Source organism: Microtus pennsylvanicus, chromosome 3 (genome assembly GCF_037038515.1).
Source record: "Microtus pennsylvanicus isolate mMicPen1 chromosome 3, mMicPen1.hap1, whole genome shotgun sequence".
Lineage (NCBI taxonomy): Eukaryota > Metazoa > Chordata > Mammalia > Rodentia > Cricetidae > Microtus > Microtus pennsylvanicus.
Window position 1 is genome coordinate 105,619,897 of NC_134581.1, and position 23,561 is coordinate 105,643,457.

Sequence of the window (23,561 nt, forward strand, 5' to 3'; positions counted from 1 at the left end):
GGACTTAATGCTGGTTTTGTGCCTGCTCTGCCTTGACCCTATATTTGTGAGCCACTGATCTATGACTTAAAGCAATTCTGACAAGTCTGGTCTTCATGCTTTCTACATGTCTTTTTTCTTTTTTTATCTCCCCCCTCTTCCTGCCAATACAGATTTCTCTGTAGCTTTGGAGCTTGTCCTGGAAGAGCTCTTGTAGACCAGGCTGGCCTCGAACTCAAAGATCTGCCTGCCTCTGCCTTCCAAGTGCTGGGATTAAAGGTGTGCACCATCACCATCCAGCTAACATGTCTTATTTCTAAGAATTAAAAATATAAAATGTGGGGCTGGAGAGATGGCTCAGAAGTTAAGGACACTGGATGTTCTTCCAGAGGTCCTGTGTTCCAATTCCCAGCAATCACATGGTGGTTCACAACCATCCATAATGAGATCTGGTGCCGCCTTTGGTGTGCAGGCATAACACTGTATACATATAAATCAATAATATCAAATGTACCCAGCAAATGTGATCAGTAAATACACAGAAGTAAGTATCTGTACAGCTATGCAGATAACTTACAAGACAAAAAGGTCCTTGTGATTGATTCACATCAGTCCAACACAGAATTCACCCTTACCCAAGCCTCAGTGGGTGTCTTAATTTTATACAACCCAATTTTGGAGGACCATCAAAGGAATTACCACCGAAAGGTAGTAAAAAGCTTAATTTAATCCATTCTATCAGTATTGCAAAATCATTCACAAACTTACTTGTAAGTCTCTCTTAGAGTTTGTGAAAGATTCCACAACAACCTGGAAAAATACTGCCTTGGTATTTTCGAAACAGTCCCTATCAACCTAACTCAACTCTGGAGACATGTAGTTTACTGCTAACAGTTCTTTAGCTAGATAATATACTGATAAGATGCTTTCAACTTTTGCTTTTTCCCCCTTTTGATTTTAATTATATCGCATTTCTAAAAAGTCTTCCCATCCTATCTGAACAACACCCTAATTGGTCCCAGCTCCCAGGTCATACTTGTTAGGGTTTGGTGCATCTACCAATCTGACAGCTGGGCCATATTCTTGCCTTACTTGTTTTACTGGCATGTCTCCAGTGACAAGAACTATGCCTTATGGCTTAACCCTACTCCTAAAACCATTTCAAGACCCCGAGGCTCTGCTTCCTATCGCTAACCAAGTGCTATCTTCTAGTACCTTTCTAGACCAAAACAGTTTACACAGCTGCTTTAAATAAGCATGCTGCCCAAAAGACTGTTACAGGGTTCTGATAGCTCCCTGACTGAGAAGGGGCTATGTGATCCCTACCTTATAGTTTCTGTCCCAACACTTCTTTTAAAACAGTTAAAATGACTCAAAATAGTGTTTGGTTTTGGCTGGAATTAACATAGCTTGTTTCTTCAATTTCCTTCGCAAAGTATATAGAGCTTTCAATGAGCAAAAGACCAAAGGAGGAATCTTTTCATTTTTATCAGCCCCCTGGTTGAGATGCTACTAGTATCCAACTGTTCATTAGTATTTCTCTTAAAAACAAGTTTTAATACCCAACAACAACAGTTGTAATCACTGGGAATTCTACCCAAGAATCATAGACCAGTCAGTGATCACGTCTCCCTCACTCTGAGCTTAGAGGGATCTGTGAGAGGGGGGATAGTGGATGATGTGATACCTGTCTTGTCATCTGCCAGACACAGTCGATAAATTGAAGGAAGACAGGGGATCTGTCTGCGTCTGCATGGTTCTTATCTCCATGGCCAACTCTCTGAAGCAAAGAATGAAATGTCACATGTAGGGTATTTTATTTAGTAGAATTTTATTTTCTAAAAGTATAATTTGGTTAGTATTTTTAATTTCTTCAAAAAGTCTTTTGAAAGTATTGTAAAGTAGAAATCACAACTCTACCAAACAAAAATAACATTCCCACATGCAAACTGCCACATTACTACTTTAATAAAGAAAACTAGATTCTGAAACAGAGGACAGACAGTTCTTAGAGCCCAGATTCTTGTCCTAGAGATTTAACTTCCTGTGATATTCTTTATGAAAGGTCACTGGACAAAGGGCACCTCTTCAGGAGATAGCTACATTAGCATAAATGTTAAGAACTTTCAGAAATACTTGGGTTTGTTGTATGTTCTTCATACAAATGGGTTCTCACCCGCACAATTTGAAAATCCCAAAGCAAGGATTCATTCAGAAACTGGGGTATAAAACTTCTGGGGCAGGCATACATGTCATAATCCTAAAATGTGGCTTTGGTTCGCCTTTCCCAGGGTGCAGTACTGGTATTCATGTGTAAATACATACTGCTATTGGTTGTCAAGCTGGGCAGTGGTGATGGGTCACAGTAGGCTGCATGTATTCTATCCTGCCAGATGCTCACAACTGAAGGAAAAGAATCAAGTTTTCTTAAGACAATATCATTGGCAAAGCAGAGAAATTGTTAATAAGTCTTTCCTATGAGTAAACAATCTTGTGACAAAATGGAGAAGGCACATGTGTGATTTGCTATTACACTGTGCATCTGAATGGGAGGAAATAACATTTTATTGTTAACTGTGGCTTCCAAAAGACTTGAATATTTGATGGATGTTTTCCAAGAATTTGCAGATTGTTTTCCTTAATGTAAAATACTATAGACAGTATTTGATGCTAATCATTGAAGATAAAAGTTTCAGTATATTTTTGCATATCCACTTTTCTGATAAAACCACATGCATATGCCTGATACAACACAATGAAATAATAAATCAGGCGGCTCTATATAACTATGAGCTAGTGTTTTCTGCATAACCAATGCATAATGTTACAAAAAATTATAGAAAATGTAGGAGACCAAAAGATTTTAGGAGGGACAAAAAAAAAATTCTGGATTCCACAACCTTAAGAAATTTATTACTATTGCTAAGTTTTGACAGATTTCAAAACATCCATAATTTTCCAAAAAGGCTCTTAAAAATTACCTACATGGGGGGAGGGGGAGTGGGAGGGAAATGGGAGGATGGGAGGAGGTGGAAATTTTAAATAAATAAATAATAAAAATTAAAAGAATAAACAAACAAACAAAAATTACCTACATAGGATTTTTCTTAATAAACTTCAATAGACTGATTGTAGCATTAATCACTAGCATGCCTTCTTGACTGGATGGTCTTTATTTTAACATAATAAAAAAAAGAGTGAAATGGGTGACCAGGGCAAGCAATCAAGGAGTTTATGGTTTTGAAACACATAGCACTTTGAAGGAATTTGTTTTAAAGAGTGTTTTCTGTTAAGTACATTGTATAGAGGAGAGTGGGAAAACATGAGGCACTAAGGGGGGTGCCTCAGATGCCTAGTTTTGCTTGACAGTTGACATTCAAAAGAGCCAACCAATTTCAGGTGGCAGTTCTTTCAAGTTACTTATAAACACTGCTAGTAAACCCTTCTAAAGAGTAATACTAAAGAACATCTATGCAGATACTGACCCACATCCTCAGTGCCTTCTAGGCCTTTAATACTCTGGCTTCTCTCTCAACTAGACTCTTGCCTTGTTCATTTACTCATTCTCAACCCAGACATTTGCTCATCCTACTTCTTCCTGGGAAGAGGACCCAGTCTTCACTCTAATTCCAATACAAATGACACAGATGGATAGAGTGACAAGGTTGCTGTTCCCAGATTTCCTGATTCCAATACAGCATTGAACGGACGCCATTTAACATCCCATTGAAGAAGGCTCTGAGTCCAAAGCATAGCACAGGGATGCAAAGGTGAAATGTTTTCTCTTTTCAAGGAGGACATAATCCCATTTCACTAAAGAACTGAGATAAATTGTGTGTACCACACTTGTAGACAGTTTTAAGCAATGCTGGTGGACAACTGGGGAGAGAAGACCAAGATGTTCATCCTGGAAAGGGGAAGCATATGGGTGATGGGGAGGGACAGCTGTGGTCAAATATCTGAAAAGCAACAAGGAATGCTTTTCATTTGTCTCCAAAGGGAGTGTGGCAGGAAGCCTCATTTCATTATCACAAAGACTTTCCAGCAGAGCATCTAAGTGGAATGACGGCCTCAGAAAAGGATATACACTTGTTTCTGGATATGAATACAAAACTAACTTCACAGGTACACCTTAGCTGTTTTAGATACATACTTTGGATTCATGGATAAACAAACTTTTTATTCCAACTAACAACACATTCTCAGAACCTCCTAATTTTGGAGTTCACTATAAAAATAATCAGCCCAGTCCCAGTGGTGCAGACAGAAAAGTCCAGGTGCTCAGGATGCTGAGGCTAGATCACAAATAGAACTAGAAAGCACATTAGGGCTCAGCCTTAGAAATTTGGCAAGACCCATGTCTCAAAATAAAACATTTGTTTTTTTTAAGTGGTAGAGTACTTATCTATGCTGTATATGGCTTTGGGTTTAACCACAAGTTCTAAATAAATAATAAACTTTGAATAATACAGAAGTCAAAATGTTGTCATTTCCATAAGAGAATCTGCACCACTTTCCAAATTTATGGAAAGCATAATTATGGAGGTAGATTTTAGTCCAATTTTAGTCAATTTTAGTTAAACTTTTAATTTTATTTTTATATGTGTTTGAGTGTGCGCACGTGAAGACTGACACCCAAAGACCAGAAGAATGTTAGATCTTCTAGTGCTTGGGAGCCACCTGACCTGAGTGCTGGGAAATGTGCTCAAATCCTCTACAAGAGCAAGTACTCTTAACCACTGGGACCCCAGAATATTTTAATCCATTATTTTGGTTCCTAATTATTTTAGACCCTGATCTACATTAGCAATATTATATATAACTGAACCACTGTCATTTTCATACAAGCCCAAAGGGGAAGCTAGCAGTATTTGGAGGGACAGCACCACAACCATTAGTAATAGCTGAATTTCTAGGAAAGGATCACGAAAGTCAGAAGCCTGATAGATGGCCCACCCTGGGTTCAGAATGCATGACGTTAAGAATAGTGCTCTTGAGACTTCACTCTCCTGGATAAATGGCCAATTTTCTATCTTGCACAAGATGCTTGTGAAACATTGAAAATGATGTTGCTGAATGGCTCAGTAACGTATTTACCACAAAAACAGGCCAGAGTCTGGACCCAACACCTAAGTAAAAGTGAGGCATAATATGCCTGCCTGTCACCCCAGCATAGACAGGCAGACATGGCAGAGCTCTTGGCTTTGCTGTCTAGCAGCCTACCCTGAATCTGTGAACTGTACTTCAGTGAAGGACCATGTCTCTAAATAAAGGGTAGGCAGTGTAACTGAGGAAGAAAACAACAACCCTTGACCTGCACACAAATGTAAATGCCCACATGAGCACACAAAGCCCCCACATACAGTAAAATCAGTGTTTTACTCACCAGTTGGAATCGATGTCCAAAGCTTAGCCACTCTTTCTCTACGAGGACCTCAAATCCTCGGATGGTGCGATAGTATCCGTCCAACATGAGCATGGCCAGGGAAGTGAGCTGAGCTGTGCGATCCCAGCCATCACTGCAGTGCACCACCACAGACGTCTTCCCTGACTCCACCTTGTCAGCAATCCTAAGAGCGCCAGCAAGGATGAGCTGGAAACAAGTTGTAAAATGACAGTTCAGAAAAACACTTCCTAAAAGAAACTAATATAGTTGTTACATATAACCACCTCAGTCATAAGGCAAGAAGACACTTCCTAAAAGAAACTTAATAGTTTATTACATATAACCACCTCATCACAAGAAGCATCCATCAACAATCAATAAACAGGAGGCAAGTGCCAAGGCTCATGCCTGTAATTCCAGGAGTCTGAGGTGGAGAACTGCTTGGACTTCAGAATGAGAACTTGCCTCAAAACCAGGCAAATAAATGAAGAATGGCATTTTCAGTGGGGTGGAGTTTGAGAACCGAAGAGACTGGAAATGGGTATAATATGGGGAGACTGTTAGAAGTGAAAGACACTACCATCCTGAGCATGGAGAGACAAGATGGAAGAGGAAAACAAGCAGCAGAAGCAGGCAGCGCACAGGCTGCAGTCCTGTCAGACCCGTGTGTTTGCCGCTGGCTCCACTGCTCAGCAGGTCCTGCCTGCTGACTTCAGTTCCAAAAGCCAAGGCACACAAAGGGGCTTTGAGAAATAGCAGCAAATTCACACCTTAATGTGTTCCAGCCAGTGCGTAGATTCCAAATTAGACAACCAGTGAGTTTCCTCAATGTTGGGGTATACAATCTCCTTAAGCTTCCGTAATGACTCTCGCATAACATGAATATTGTGAATATCCAGAAAAACGAGTTCTGCATTTTGATAGGCATCTTCACTTTCATAACCTCCTCCCTTTGCCTGCAAATGGCACACATCACAGAAAATCCATTACAAAAGGCCATAAAATTTCTAAAATGTATGAAATAGGATGAACACTGCTGAGGATAAGGAAACCCTTGGGAAGCAGGAGGCCAGGACCACTTGGAGTAAACACACACCACCTCACACCATGTCTGAAACGGAGCCTGTTCTAAGCCTATGAGATCAGCACGATAATTTTCCCTAACTCTCTAACTACTTACAAAAACTTCCTTTCAAACTTACTGAAATAGTCAGATCATCAACTCCATATGCACAAACCCTATACTGGACCACTTAAGCTTGTTTTTCTTTTCACATCATTTCACGTTTAAAAATAGAAAAGGGCTGGAGAAATGGCTTAGCCATAAAGGCTAGGCTCACAACCAAAAATAAAAATAGAAAAACTCATTGTAGCCTTATGACTTCCAAGTTAGTGTTCTACTGCTGTGAAAACACTTGAAGGATTTATTTGGGAGATATATACCTCACAGTCACTTCGACAGGGTTCAGGTTCACAGGCAGGCCCCACATTTCTGGAGTATGGGGTTCATCATGGGCAAAGAGCATGGCAAAGGAAAACCATTCACCCATGTCAGCCAGGGCACAGAGAAGAGTAGCGGAGGGACAGAGGGCCATCCCTCAATGGTACACCCCAAGCAGTCTGCTTCCACCAGCTAAGCTCCACCTCCTGTATACTAACCATTCCGAAATTTAAAGTCTGAATCAAAAAGTGTATGGACCCACTGGGCAGGTCAAAGCTTTTATCTCTCAAAATGCCCTCATAGAAACGCTAGCCCTCTTTTCAATCAAACTGACAAGATTAGCTTGTACAGTTTACTTATAAGCAGCTAATTCATTTTAAATTTAACACATAAAACAGAATCCCACTGGCATAAATCTATAAAATAAGAAAATACATGCTTTTCAAAACAAGCTATAGCTGAAAAAGAATCTGATTTTCCCAAGTTTAATATTATACTTTTATGTTTAAAAAAATCCTCCATCTTGCCTAACTCATATATAAAAATCACACTTCTGAGGGCCTTAACTAAAACAAATTGGGAGGATAGTGAAACAACTCCACTAATATGATCATGACTATGACACCTTTGAATTCAATTCCAAACTAACTTTAAAAATTGGTCAGATTTCTAGTCTATAAAGTAGTTTATATTCAAGACGGCTACAAAAATTAATGTAGTAATTCATGTTAACAAAGATGACTTCTGGAGAGTGAGAATGGTATTGTGGTTTGAACATGTCACCCATGGGTTTATGTACTGTATACTTGGTCCCTAGCTGCTAGTACAATTTGGGGTATTGTGGGAAGATGTTTATAATGTGAGGCCTTAGAAGTTGTCTCTCCCAGCATGCCTCAGGGAGTAAGTGGCACACGCTCACAGGGACCCCGGCAGTTATTCTACCCCAGGATATAAAAAAAGTAACTAACCAGGTAAGACTGAGGATAGAGAAATTTTGTTGCAATGAATCTCAGAAGATGGTAGTGGTAACTACTGGCCTTAGGAGGCCATCACAGAAACAGAAGGAACACACACCACCACGGCGTGGCAGTAGCTACTTTCCAAACCCGTGGCAGACAAGGGACAGACCACGAAGGGCTGTGAGTACACTACCGGCGTGGACCCGTTCTTAGGGTAAAGTATTTCTTTAAAGGGCAACTAGAGAATAAACAGGAAAATCATTTAAAACTAAACTCTACTGAGTCTCAAAATGTCAAGTATAGGGAAGTGTAGGGCAGACTACCAAGAGCCCTAAAGGCTGACCGCTTGACCGCCATCAGTGAATGGGAGGCAACAGACTATAATAGATACAGGTGACCGCAGACAGAAGACCTCAAGAAAGTCATAGTTCTTAGTTTTGTTTTGGCTATTTTGCCTTTCTTCTCTAATCTTAGAAGTGTAGCTAACCCAGCCACGGTAGCTAACACCTTTAACCCCAGCACTCACCAGGCAGAGGCAGGCAGATCTCTGCAAGTTCCAAGTTAATCTTGGCTCTCCAGTGAGAGACTACACCAAACTGGGAGGGCCCTTCCATCCTGAAAGCCACATGCTAAGAACTTGAGTAGGTCTAAAAAGGCAAGAACCATAATCTCTACAAATTCCTACCTGAGCAGCCAGTACCCCTTTCAGTTCTGAGAAGTAAGAAGCATTCACCTGATTATTCGAAGACAAAGCATCTCTTTATAAAAAGAATTCAACCAGTATATTTAAAAGTACTACTTTAACCCAAGTTAATCAAAGTAACTCAGATTCAGTGGTCAGCAGGGGCCCACAGAACAATGGAACCTAAATCTGAATAAACCTTAGGTTTGTCTCAGAGATTTGGGAACAAAATAAAAACAACTCAAGCTGTTATGCAGTCAGGTGACATGGAAGGAAAAGGTGGACAGGCAAGAGGAGGCCACACACCCAGACTCCTAAGACACTGAACAGAGTACTCCAGAAGAGTCGAAAGTGCAGAGTGCAGAGATGCACACCTGCAGAGCAGCATAAAGATGTGCGGTGAGTGCAAGGCACCAAGGACTGCCAGAGGGCCCTGGCCACGGCAGCAGTCACACCAGTGACTCATCAGCTGTGAGAACGGCTCTTCCTCTCCTGCTGCACACTTCACACGTGATGTTCAGGGTTTCCAGAGTGACGTGGGGGGGGGGGGGAAGTGACCACATCAACACTTTGCTGCCTTCTAATCCTTTTCTCCTCCCAGCTAAGTCTGACTCTTGCTTTTATTCAAGGCTTAGAATTTAGGGAGGAAAATCAGCATTGCTAGAGAATACATTTGACTTCCTGGCTACAGGCTTCATTAATGCATCTCATTCTGTAAAATATCAAGAGGGATAGCATAAAGAAGAAAGACAGTTGGCGATGTGCAGCCTGTTAAACAGTGTGATTAAAGTCATGATAAAGCATGTCTGTGGATGATGCCTGTGTGATGTTCATAGTACAAATGAAAGTACTTTTGAAACTGCCTGTGATTTTACACGTTCAAATTATTAAATACTCATTGAATGAAAGAAGTTTTCATTACAAAATCTTTTATGATGAACTTGGTTGTAGTTTTAACCCCAATAAAGGTAATCAGCTTAACTGATAAAAAAATGGTAAAACCAAATAACCATGGTTTACAGCTGCAATGACTGAGGATATCATGGTCCTCCCTCAGCTCATCTGCAAAGAATATCTGGGCTTCCAGCACCCTCGTGTCAACTGTGTGGCTGCAGAGTGAGGACTATCCTCCTCCATGAGTTAAGGATGGCCATTCAAGCACCACTCATAATGGGAGGTCAAAAAAAAAATCTATCGTTTGCTGAGATTATTATCAGACATTAAAGTTTTCATTGACATAAACTGTGTTAACTTAAAAAAATTATTCCATTTCATTTCAAATATTTATGGACAACTACATAGATCTGGAAGTATAAGCAAAGTTAATGATGTTCCAAATTCAGGGATGTTTTAAAGCATTTTCTTCACTTAGCTAAGCGCATTAACTGAATTTTCTATAGCACGTATGAAATACAGTCCTGGAAAGTCAGCATCATCACCTCAGAATAGTCTGACTTCTCTTGGCCTCCACAGGGTCTGACCACAGGCTACAGCACAGACAAGGTGAGCCAGCAACAACAACAACAACAAAAACTCACCTTATTGGCAACAGCATTGACACTTGGCCGAGCATCAAATATAAATATTTTGTGCGACTGGGCGTTGGAGTCCATGATGGCCTGAAGGTATTTTTCGTCCTCTCTGCTGCGCTTCCCGCTCACCCCCACCATGGGTTGGCTGCAGCGAGTGACTGTGGCTTGACTTTCAGGATGAATCCAGGATAAAACCTTAATGAAAGGGACATGATGACACTGCTCCCTGACAGTGAGGTTCCTAGTGAGCAGACCGCGACCCGGACAGCTGAGGGGCCCTCAGAATGCCAGGAAAACATGTCACCCTTCTTATAGCCAACTGGTACAGAATTGCCTACTTCCTAATCAGATACTGCTGTAAAACTCATTGTTGAGAAATCTTATTTTAGAAAAAAGTACATTAAAACAGAACTAAACATATCAGTAAAATTGTAAAATACTCAGATTCTACACTTTTCTCCTAATATTATTTCATCTGCTCTACTGAGATACAGTCAGTTACACATCATCAATTTGTAAAGTTTCCTACTTTCTTGGGGAAAAAAAAATTTATTGTCATGACTAAAAAATATGTATGTGATACAGAATAGTAATCAATGCACAGGGCAATTTTTTTTTTTTTTTTTAGTTAGGAGCTAGGCAACTCTGTTTTAACTTACAATTTAACTCAGTCTCTGATATTCTCATATAAAAGCTATGACCATTATCTTCCTGTACTGAAATGGACCTACAGAGTCTCATCAAGGTGCACAGCCTACTTACTGGGATTCGACCCCGTGACCTGAAAGATGCCACTCTCTTTAGCTCCTCATCAGGAATGTTTGCTGGCACAACCAAGAGGGCAGGATATGTGTCACAAAGTTCATAGCGTTCATTTATCTTTGTTATTCTCCAGCTTTCGTTTGGAATCCCCTAAATGACACAAAACACAAGACAAACTGTCAGCTAAAATAGAAGACACACCAGGACAGTAGTCAACCTCACCTCTCTCCAGTTCTCATCTTAAGACTGCTCAAATGGTCAGGGCCAGGCTTTTAGGAAGACACATATTTTAAGGGGGGAGGGTGTCTGCATTTGGGGCAGGGATCAGATAAAATGTTTAGTAGCCTATCGATTCATTAAATACTATCAGAGGGCATGCGCCTGTGCTACGCATATTTGGGGAGGGAGAGAGAACAGGAAGAAGGCAGTGTCCTGCTCTCACCAGCGCCCTCTCAGGTGGTGACGAGATGACTGACTGCTGTGGTAGATACACAGGCGCACATCCTCTAGACCTGTCAGGAAATGTTTCTATTTCACTTCCAATTCTGCAGGATATATACAATGACTGGCAAATTTAGTTAGCACATTTCACTCTACAACCTGCCAGTCAAACTTTTGCCTTCAAAGACAGTAATACAAAGAAATCAGCTACTATTATTGGTGGGGAGTGAGCACAGGGAAGGGTAAAGTTAGGGACAACAGCTCACCCACTGAGGCCAGAGGACAGCTGACTGAAGCTGGTTCTCTGCTTCTATCCTGATGTGAATCTGGGGGACTAAACTCAGGTCTCCAAGCTGTGTGCTTAATGCCACCTCACCAGCTAAGAGTAATTCTTTCTTCCAGCTACTTCTGAGACTCTGTGAGTCTGGTGTTCTAGCGTGACCCTGTGTCTGTGTGAACGTCTTTACAGGCATCACTCACAGATTGGATCTTTCATTAGTCTGACTGACTAATCCTAACTTACCTACTGAAATAAGATTCTGCGAACTCAAATCCTAACTGTCACATTAATAACTATTTGAGCACTGACAGATCACTTAATGTTCCTGTGCCCCAATTTACTTGTGCAATGAAGATAATATTTAGTACTTTTACACCATGTGCTTAAGTACCACATGGTTTAGTAAATAAAACCAGTATACAAACATTTGTTAGTTAACACAGAGAGCACACACTGTAAGCAAATTCCTTCCTTAGCCTTCATGCATTCAATCATCCAACAGTCACTTGTCTATGACATGTCAGGCATTGCTACATTCTGATAACATAGCAGTGAGAAAACTGGTCAGTACCTTCCCTATTGGAGCACAAGCAATAACAATACCAAAGAAACAACAGATGACTGCTCCAAAAAGCAGAGGAAACAGATCCAGTAAAGAAAAACAGACGGGACACATATGGCCTTAATAAATACTCATCAAGTTTAAATGAATCAAAGATGAGTAGAAAATATCTGAAAAGCTATCAACAGAAATTAAACTTTGATCTAATGTAAAAGGGAGATATATAGCTCAGTAACAGATTATTTGCCTAGCACATGTGAGGCCATGAACCAATCCCTATTGCACAACAAGCATGCAAGCAAATATGAACAGACACAACACACACACACACATACACACACAGTTAAAATGTATGGACATTGACCAATCTCCCCCCCCACACACACACTCTAAAGTTAAAATGTTTGGACACTGACCAAACACACACACACATGCGCGCACGCACGCGGACACTGACCAAACATACTTGTATACACACACATACACACACTCTGAAGTTAAAATGTATGAGTACTGACCAAACACATACATACACACACACACACACACACACACTGAAGTTAAAATATATGGGCACTGATCAAAGTAGGTCAATACTGCCATTAGCCCAAGAGAAAGTGTTACTCAATTGTCTGTAAAGAGTAAAACCTAGAATCTTGCAGAGCTAAATTAGAAGCAGTACAATTAACGGTTTTCATAATTAAATTATAGGATGCCTAAGAAGAAAAAAACTGAGTGAATAATATTAAGGCATATAAGAACATTAAATTTTCTACATACTGATCCCATTTTCATCTTTATACTGAGCAAACATTTTTTTAAACAAAGTGATACTTAAAACTCCTAGGTAAGTAAAGATTCATAGATCACTAGTGTATTCTGGGAAGCAACTCAAAGGAAAGGGAAAGAAGCCAAGCAGACCAGGGCCAGCCTTCACTTACACCAAAAAGGAAGAGACGGTGAAAGAACATCTTACTTCGACCTACTGCTTGTAATGAAAATAATATAGAACACAAAAGCTGGAATACAAAAGCACGTACCTGCCTTCTATACTCTAGAAGGGGGTCATACAGTTTCCACCCATTTTCAGGAAATACTTCTTTATACTCAAAAGCAAAAAGAGGCTACAAAATAAACAGTTAACAGCTTTAAAGAGACATTTAAAAAAGTAATCAGAAATATGTCCTTAAAAGGTTATAATTATTTGTTTTATTTACTTATCTGCAAGAGTATTTAACATTGCCCCTTTTTAAATAGTTGGAGTGTTATGATTAAATTTGTTTACAATACTAAATATTTTTATATGCTTTAAAAAGTACAGAAATGCTGAAAGACCCGCTCATGAAATTTACTAAATGCTGATCTATTTCCTTTAAATATCTTGGTAGTTTTTGTAGGTTTAATTCTAAGTAATAAACAACATCTCAAACAACGCACTGTCCAACAGAAATGACTGGTCCAACAGCAGGCAGCAGCAGCTGAGTGACTCTATGTTCTAATACACTAAGGAACTTTTTCACACTTTAGCATGCAAGCACTTTAAATATGTAACTAGAAAAAACTATGGTGTTTAAGAAATAAATTGCAACTAAAGTGAGAAATCTAGTTATTAACCCCAATACTGGAATCACAGAGTCCTGGCTCTCATATGAGAAGGCGGCCATGAGGTGAAATTCTCTCACGCAGATGAGGGAACCTAGCACTGTCACAATACTGTTGGACTACACCTGCCCCAAATTCATTAGCTTCAAACCCTAATGAAGACTACATAAAGTTTTTAATCACAGAAACATCCTAAAAAAAAATATTATATAAGCTGATGTGCTGGTTTGAAAGAAAATGGGCTCCAAAGGAAGTGGCACTATTAGGAGGTGTGGCCTTGTTGGAGGAAGTGTGTCACTGCAGAGGCGGTCCTTGAGGTCTCATATATGCTCAAGTCACACCCAGCTCCACAGACCACTTCCTGTAGCCTGTGAGTAAAGAGGTAAGAACTTTTAGCTCCTTCTCTAAGAGCATGTCTGCTTGCATGCTGTTTTGCTTCCTGCTAAAACGATAATGGACTGAACATCTAAAACTGTAAGCTACCACAATGAAATGTTTTCCTTTATAAGAGTTGTGCAGTCATGGAGTCTCTTGACAGCAACAGAAACCCTAACAAGACAGCTGAGATGGTGGCACAGGCTATAACCTAGGCCTCCTGGACTTGAGGCAGGAGTACCCAGCCTGTGCAACTTCACAACCTGTCTCAAATAAAGACATAAATAAACAAAACCACTCTGTGGTATCACACTTGCTTAGCATGTGCAAAGCCCTGGGTTTAATCTCCAGTTTTCCCCTCCCCTCAAATCAACATAATTATAGGATGTTGTTATTGAAATAGAGTGGCTAAGTGCCAAAGCAGGAACACAAAGGGGAGGAAATGGACAACCTAGTTGAGTTTGTTCACATTAATAATTACAATACAGATCACAAAAAACAATTACCAAGCCATTAGATACAGGAAATGCATATTTCATTAGATTCTCAAATATGGATCTTCTTGTTCGCCCCTCTGGTTTATGAGCAAATCGTAAATTCCTGATATCCTAGAAAAGATACAGTATCCAGTTAAATCACTGTGTTCCTTTTTAATAAGCAAATAAGATTACTTGGAAATGTTGGGTAAAGGAGAAGCTCTACATATAGGATGCATTGGTTCACCGAGAAGACAAGAAACACAAAGTACTCGACTACATGGCAGAGTCTAGACCTGTGCTCCTAGGCTAGACAGGGCCAAAGGGGAAGTAAATGGTGTGAGTTCTGATGAGTACACACTACCAACATCTGTCCTGTCCTAGGTGAGAGAGATGGCTCAGTAGATAAGATGTTTGCCCCACAAGCACCTCAGTTCAATTCCCAGAACCTGAGTTTAAAAATAAAAACCACTATCAGCTCTTATTACATTTCCATCACGTGTGGAGACCATTTTCTTATTTGTTACTGTTTCCCAGGGCTCACTTTATGTCTCCTCTGCTAGGCAGACAGGACCAAACTGCCTGAACTACTCCTTCCACTTCAGGGACATTCTTAATAGCCAGCTCTACACTTGGATGGCAGGGGCTCTTCCTTCATGTGCTCAGCTATCCCAGGCTCAGCAGGATGGCACTCGTAGTCTAGGTTACGCTCTCATAGCATTTATGAAAAATCTTGAGATGTAAAATGATTCACAAGTATTCTTTTTTTTAAATGTATTTATTATATATATACTCACTAGGAGATGGTGCCAGATCTCATTACAGATGGTTGTGAGCCACCATGTGGTTGCTGGGAATTGAACTCAGGACCTCTGTAAGAGCAGCCAGTGCTCTTAACCTCTGAGCCATCTCTCCAGCCCCCAAGAAGTATTCATTTTTATTTAAGTATTTTAACCTAGGCAGAAGTTGAATTTACTATGTTACAGTCTCATTACCATTGAGATCAGGTTGTGTCCTATTCCATGCTATCCCATATTATACAATATACAATTATACAATATGGGATAGTAATATATTAATAATAAAATAGTTTTGTTTGTTTTTAATCCTGAGCTTTTCCCTAAAGACTCCATTTTACAAACAATTTCAGACTCCATTAAGAGGAAGGTGACTGCAACCCCCAAGAGGACTCAGAAACAGCAGCCACCCAATACAGACTGACAGAAGATTTACTCCTTAGAAAAAGAGAGCTACCCTGTAAGTTTACCGGGGTGGATCGAGGCTGTAAGGGCATACTATATAAGGGTATATTAACATCCTATTAGGGAAACCAAGGCCAAGAACTTAGCAGACACAGCAGACTATGAAAAAGATACAGTTCCCTCACTTGGACCCCATGGCTTCCACATCACCTGAAACCTGGTGTGACAAGAACTGAGAAGTCCCCAACTGTTCCTGGAGCTCTGGCTGGGCTAACCTACTCAAATTCCTAACTGCCTGTGTGCTCTCCCATCTGAATCTAACTGCGCATTCCTTGCTTCAGACCCATTTCCTGCCCTGGCTGGCCTCCATCCCAGTGGCAGCTTGTTCCCTCCAGCACTGGTCTCCTTATGGACACAGACTCTCTGTCTACTTCTGAAACCTCCTGAATTCCACCACAGCCTCTTTAGCGTGTGTTCATTCTGTAACCCACATATATGCCAAACAATATATAGAAACATTTACTGTGTGACCTGAGAGTTCATTTCCACAATTAAGACTGGCTAGGCTACAAGGGTAGTTAGGACTGTAAGGCACACTGATGTCAAAATCTGAAAATGTGAATTTGCTGCTTTTCAACAATTCTGACATCAGAAAGACACAAGAGTGCCCATCTGTTCCTGGCACAGCACACACCAAATAATTATGAAATACCATGAAGAGACACTACACAGTGTGCTTTCAATACAAATAAAATAGCTTACTGCAAATCTGAGCCAAACCATTCTGTGAAAATACATGTGTACACTGAAGTTGAGAACTTATGTCTTCCAGTAAACTCTCTAGTAAAGGATATCCTCTCTCCAGCAGAGACCCAACTGTAATGTTATAGGCCCACAGAAAAACATTTCTAAAACGCTAAGATCTCCAAGTCAGCCTCTTTCACACGGTCTCACTTTATGTACCTTTACTGCTGAAGAGAAATGACAAGAACAACGTACTGTGCAAAGAGACGACAGCAGTCCACTCCTGGAGCTCTTCTGACACCAGGAAGAAAATGCCAGTCACTGAGTCACTAATTTTAACATCAGATTCAGCAAACTTCTAAGATGAACATACACAAGCGTTCTGGACGATACACACACTGTTTCTCTTACTTAGGGCACCGAGAGAACAAGACATAAGTGATGTGGTCTGAAACTGGGATCTGGACAAGCCAGGTAGTGCTGGTGCACGCCTGGCAGGCAGATCTCCGAGTTTGAGGCCAGCCTGGTCTAAAGAGCAAGTTCCAGGACAGTTGAGGCTATACAGAGATATGTTTGTTTTTCCCTGTCTCAGGAAAACAAAGCAAAGCAAAAACCAAAATGAATGAATGAATGAGGTGGGCACTGGTGATGATTAGATCCTGGTATTAAGTGCCATGTTCATGACTAGCAAACAGCATTTGCTACTATGAAATAATTTCCAGTATGAAGTCTACTCATACCAGTTTCCAAGTATAGGTTCTGTTTAATAGTTTTACAAAGCAAATACAACCACACCAGTAACTGTAGCATTTACCTTGCACACAGTCTCCAGGCCATAAGAGTTTTCACCTCGGCTAGATGCACCACCAATTTTTTCTACTCTACTTATCACTCCAAGAGAAGCATCTAGAACAAAAGGGGGGTCCTACAAGATGAAAAGAAAACACACAACTTCTAAAAAACTGTAAAGTGCTTGAATAACAGGAACAGAACAGGACACTGGGTTCAATCAATCTCCAACACTCATCGCCCCAAAAATGTTCAAAATCTTAACCAGAAATTTGTGAATCAAGAATCACCCACAAATGAACTGGGCATGGAGGGCACACCTTTAGTCCCAGCACTTGTAGACTGAGGAGGCAGATCTTTCAAGACAGCCTGGTCTACAGAGGATAGCTATGATTACATAGTTAAGACTTTGTCTCAATAATAAAAATTAAATCACAACTGAGCAAACTCACCCCAAATACCATGCAAATGTACAGGCAAAAGCCAACCCCAGGAAGCCTCACCCGTTCCATGCTCTTAAAATATAATCTGTAATTTGTGACAGTCAGCGTTCCTCGTACGGCACCAGTGAAGGGACATATGTAAGTCACATCTTTGGCTGAAAAGACAAAATAGCCATAGTTTACTTGATGCCAGGTGCTATTAAAAACAGCTTGCACATTTTATAAAATCAATTTTAATGCTTATCTAATTATGACAAAATAAATCACACAATGAATAATTTAAAAAACCTCCTGAAGCCTAATCCATGCTTCCAGCTTTGCCTTAATCTAAGAATTGTAGAATAAACAGAAAGGCAGAAGGGGCCTCTCCTGACACAGCAAAAGTAGGAGCAAAGATTGCTTGCTGTATCTACTGAATAAAGCAAGCCACAGGCTGGAGTGGCAGGAAGACTGTCAATGTATGAACACAGAGACAACACTCACCTCCCAGCTTCCCACCTGCACCTACCACTTTGTCTTCTGAGCCAGAGTTCAGTCTGCACTAATTCTCTTAAAAACAATGACCACAATATACACACGAGAAAGTTCTGAGCTGACTACACGCCTGGGGCATTAAAAGACTGCGGCAGAGGAACATTTCTTTGCATGTTATTTTTATGTGTTGCAAGAGCACTGTGTGAGTGCCAGACGGAAGCCCGGGCGGTACTGGGAATCAAATCCAGTCTTCCACCAGAGCCGCAAGTGCTCACAGCCACCGAGTCAGCTCTCCAGGCAATTTGGAATAAAATATTTTAAAAAGAAAATAGTATATTCCTGACCAAGTAACTGACATCAAATTTTAGAAATAAACATAATAAATGTTTATTACATGCTAAATGATAGTGCTCTATGACATTATAGTTCTAAAAACAGGTACCACATGATTAAACATGGTAAGCGCAACCACTAGCTCAAAAGACATTCACCATGGCAGACTTTATAATGCCCAGTACAGGGATTTTCTTTTAATCTTGAAATATTAAAGATTCTCTTCATGCCACTATTAGAGCAAAACATCAGACTATCCCCCCAAGAAAATGCAGGACAATTCTGCAGAACCAAAACCTTCTACAAGCCTCCCCAGGGTGCTCTGGGGGCAACATGGACATACACAATCTGTAAGACACTGAAGCTTCCTGACTTGCTCCATATTAGTCCATTTGAGAGGCTGACCACTTTACATGGGATCTGAAATGAGATCAGTCTTTCAGCAACTGTCTCTAAACTTCTAATCAGCTCCACCAGAAGTGTCAGCTACATTTTCTTAATCAATTTCCAATGCATGTTTCATTATAGGGAAACTTTTAAAATCATATAAACCCACCACTATATAAAGATAGATTTTTGTAACCTAAAAAAGGTTTATTGGTGCCAATGAAATGGTTCTGGATGCCATCAGAGCCCGTTTCCTACGCAGGAAAAGCAGTCAGAATTCTTCTCCTACAGTCACCACTGACGCCCTTCTTGTGATAAGGAGAGAAGATGCATGTGTGTGTTCCCAAAGTTGTTAGGACTATGCAAACACAGAGGTCTACAGCAATGCCACATTGCCAACACCAGTCTACACTGTTCTACATGCTCTCTCACTACAGGTACTGAGAGATAGTTTTAGCAGGTTCACACCAGGGAGGAAGGAGACTCTGACTAGCACCCTGAACAGAGTAAAGGGCAGAACCAGCCAGCGATGGTCCACAGAACTTAAAGGGTAGAAGCACTCTGGTTTGGATCCAGTTCTGACTTGTCAGGATGCCTCTTCACAAAGCTGACCCAGAAACAGCACTGTTGCTCAGCGTCTGACCCCTACATTAAAGGCTAAATAACTGAAGCGTGGGAATACCAGACCATAATACTCTGAGACTATTAATCCCTACAGTATTCACTTAATGCTTCTACTACCATTTTTACTTTTTATTGCATTTATTTGTATGTGTATGTGGATGTGTTTATGCCGTGGCCACAGCATGTATGTAGAGGTCAGAGAACAGGCTGCAGAAGTATGAACTCTCCTTCTACCATGTGGTTGGCAAGGACTGAAGTCATGTTGTCAGTTTTTGCTGCAAGGATCTTTACCCACTGAGCCCCCTCACCAGTCCTCAATTTTACTAAAGAAAGCACCGAGACCAAAGATTTATATTAAGTCAATGTAAAATCCAAGGTGTTTTAATATGAAGACATGCACATTTGTCAACCTTCTGACTTTTTTTAAAGTAAATTTATGCTTTGAATAACTGTGTGAAGATGATTCTAAACATTTTTATGTTATGTTAGGTATTCTTTAAATTTGGCAACAATGATGCTGCCAACTGGTCCTGAGGTACCCTGGATCTCCTTATCTTAGTTAGAGACCAAGGGAAGACTTCCTAATAGATACTTTAAAAGATCCAGCACGAAGAGGGTAATGAGCCTGTTTAAATCACACAGAAAAAAGCAAGGCATGGTGGCATAAGTCTTTAATGCTAGCACTAAGGAGGCAAAGGCAGGCAGATCTCCATGAATTTGAGGCTAGCCTAGTCTACATAGTGAATTCCCCTAGGACAGCCATGTAGAAAGACCATGTTTAAAAACAAACAAACAAACATAATCCAAGAAGTAATGCTGAGAAGGACAAGTCCACTGAGCCCCAGGGTCAGAGAAGCACTCAAGCAGTACAGACATGCAGACACAAGAGTCTTTGCAGTGGCAAGCAGAGGGATGGGGTGGGAGTTAACAAAGCAGCACTCATGCAGCAGGAGACCCTGGCAGCCAGCCTTGCACAAAGCACAGAGCATACTCAAGTGAAGGCTCCCCAGGGTGTTCTACACCATACTTCTGCCCAGCTCTCCTCTCATGGAACCATGTGTCAGTGCTCATCAAAGCTCTCTGCACGTAGCTTTCAACTCCATCAACCCCTCCCTCTTTTCAGCAGACATCATGTGCTAATGACTCACGCCCAGACTTCTTTATCATTATCCACTACTCCACGTCAACTCGGTCTCAGGGACCTGCTTCTGTACACTCTAACTCTACGTGTGGTAACCAAGAGGACAATTCAGGGAAAAGAGCAGAAGCAGAGACAGCAGTCCCCGAGGGTGAGATAAAAAATGAGGCTGAGGCTAACATTTGGAATAGGGAGGGATGCCCGGGACAGCTGAGCCTGGTTCAGACAGAAGCAGAGGCACTTGTTCACTTAAAGAAGGGTGGTGGCTCAGGTTGGAACACATATTTTTGTAGTCATTAACCCATATATGTGGGTAAATCTACTAAGTGAATATAACCAACTGAAAAGAAGGAAATCCATAGTGGATGAAGTCCCAGGGCATGTAAAAGATTTTCTTGTTAAGACCACACACTTTAGTGGAAGTAGTAGCAGCACTGGGCTCAACTGGGTGAGCTGTGGTTTTATTAGCTAGGAAGGCCCCTGTGCTGAGGCAGCTAATGTCTTTCCCACAATATTATTCTAAGAATCACTATGATTACTCCTCTCATTACTTAGCATCCCATGAGATATACGTAAACTCAATAGTAGATCACCAGATCAAGCTTAGTCATAGACATGGCTGAGAGGACCAAAGATGGAGGAAGTTAGTGTCAAAATCCTAAGGGCAGGCAATGCTAAGAAGCAAAGCTGGCAGTTACCACCAGTCCCTCTGAGGGCACGTCCTAGCTCTGGCATGCCTGTTTTACACTAGAAGTGACACTCAGGGAAAAAAGAGTATGACTGATCATATATGAGAGACGGTGCTTACTTTAGAAAAGAGAGTCCTTTCTTCACCCTCCTAATGTTCTACTCTTCAAAATCTAGGAGTATTTTTGTGAGCTAGCATTAACAAAACAAGAGCACAAAAGTACAGTTTTTCCGCTCATTCCCACTGTAGAATCTAAATTATGAGCAGTGCACTGGGCAGCAGACCATTTCCAAACACAACGCCTGTTCTGCAATGGACATGAAAGACTTCATTCAAAAATTAACCTGAGTTTATCCAAGGAAGGAAATTATAAAAAGTAGCAAATGAGAGGCTGCACTTTAATAAAAATTGCTTGTTCAATGTGTTTAGCTAGACAACCCAGTATCTGAATGGAGTAATTCAAAATAACTAAACTTTTCTTCACAGAATTTAGCAACAATCTAAAAAGAATAACATAAATTTGCCTATTTCCGAATAGTCAGACAGGAACACTCCCAACAACTTTGATCTGGATTTGCAGCACACAGTCTGGGAGCTACAGGGGAGTGAGCAGCTGTGCACAGTCAAAAGAGACAATTTAAAAATACCATTACAGACCCATGTCCTTAATGTTTTCTCCTGGAAGCAGGCTTGGTTCCTCCATTTCTGCTAATTTGTTTGACTCCCTCAGGACCTAGACGGGGGTGTGCAAGAAGGAAACAGTTTTTATTCAAAGGCTATTTTCATTCAAATTTCATTAAGACTGTTTGCTTTTATTTGAAGTTATAATCTTATTACGCTACTTTAAATCAAATTATAAAAACTGTAATGATGCCACATACAATATGAATCTGTTATTTTTCTAAAAGTATTTCCTGATTGCCTAAGAATCATAAGATCTTGCATTCATATCAAAAACTGCTTATTTTCACAATAAATCCTAAAAACACCATAAAAATAAAGCAAGTTTTGTATCCCCATTTCATAGGTGAGGAAATATAGGTCCAAAAGGCAGTTAACTTATTCAAAGTCACAAAGCTAAAACAACAGTCTAGGTTCCATAAAAACGGTAGGGAAGTCCAAAGCCCACTCCCCTTCCAAATGAATCATGCCAAGGGTGCAGAGTGCATTTACAATGGACAAAGTCAGATCCTTGTGTACATTTATTATTTACAGAATTTTTAAGTCATACTGATAAATAGCCCGTGCTGGTTGGTATTGTGTCACTAGAGAGGAAGGAGCCTTGGTTGAAAAAATGCCTCCATGAAATCCAGCTGTAAGGTGTTTTCTCAAATTAGTGATCAATGGGGGCGGGTCCAGCCCACTGTGGGCTGGTGGTGCTCAGAAAGCAAGCTGAGAAAGCCAGGGGAGCAAGCCAGGAAGTAGCACCACTCCATGACCTCTTCATCAGCTCCTGCCTCCAGGTTCCTGCCATGTCTGAGTTTCTGTCCTGATTTCCTCAACAATTAAGAGCAACGTGGAAGTGTAAGCTAAATAAACCCTTTTCTTCCCAACTTATTAGAAAAAAAGTATTAAATTAAATCCTGATCCAGAGAAATATGCTCTACTTTCCCAAGAAACAGACACAGAATCATGGCCATACTGTCGTGTCAGATGACCCCTAAATATTTGCTGTACATGAGTGCCACTGCCGCCCTCTTGGCCAGAGATGCTATTTTCTACAGTGGTCAGTAATGAATGCTGAGAATAAGTGACTATTGAGTGCTTGGCCCTAAATAGGCATCTGTATCCCCACTCTGCCAGTCATGCATCCCCCAGTCCCCCACAGACACACATAGGGTGGGGGAGAGAGCACTCAGGGAACACCTCAGAAGAAGGGGCAGAAACAATGCAAGAGCCAAAGGATGGAAAGGAAAACTCTGGAGAGCGTTTTTGGATATGTGGTGGCCATTACACTGGTAAACACACTGCAGCTATGGGTACCGGTGTAAGAAGAAGCCACCAGAGCGAGTGAGGGGAAGGTAGAGGAGGGAACAGGAAGTGAGGGGGACAGCTGACTAGGTGGTAGGGGCAATTGCAGCAGGTAGTTAAGAGCAGATATAACCAAGATCCGTTGTTTACATAGCAAAGAATAAATCAAAGATAAAAAGAAATCAGGAGCCTCTGAAAAATTAGATTATGGTGCTACAACCAGGGCACAGTATAGAAGAGCACCTCACAACGCAAAAAGTAAACTTTCAAACATCACCAAGGGTGTGGGAC

General features: G+C 40.8%; 1 protein-coding gene across 6 annotated transcripts in view; it reads right to left on the reverse strand.

Moving 5' to 3' along the window:
- Nucleotides 1-23,561, reverse strand: part of Mtmr2 (myotubularin related protein 2) — a 56,585-nt gene that overhangs the window by 5,764 nt on the left and 27,260 nt on the right. For all 6 annotated transcript variants that reach the window (XM_075966813.1, XM_075966812.1, XM_075966814.1 and 3 more), the window contains 10 exons: nucleotides 21,957-22,032; nucleotides 17,716-17,810; nucleotides 17,238-17,348; nucleotides 14,508-14,609; nucleotides 13,065-13,148; nucleotides 10,742-10,891; nucleotides 9,986-10,174; nucleotides 6,136-6,321; nucleotides 5,366-5,572; nucleotides 1,667-1,759 (listed from right to left, as the gene is read on the reverse strand). In XM_075966813.1, coding sequence (XP_075822928.1) covers nucleotides 1,667-1,759; nucleotides 5,366-5,572; nucleotides 6,136-6,321; nucleotides 9,986-10,174; nucleotides 10,742-10,891; nucleotides 13,065-13,148; nucleotides 14,508-14,609; nucleotides 17,238-17,348; nucleotides 17,716-17,810; nucleotides 21,957-22,032 — 1,293 coding nt within the window. The remainder of the gene's footprint in view (nucleotides 1-1,666; nucleotides 1,760-5,365; nucleotides 5,573-6,135; nucleotides 6,322-9,985; nucleotides 10,175-10,741; nucleotides 10,892-13,064; nucleotides 13,149-14,507; nucleotides 14,610-17,237; nucleotides 17,349-17,715; nucleotides 17,811-21,956; nucleotides 22,033-23,561) is intronic.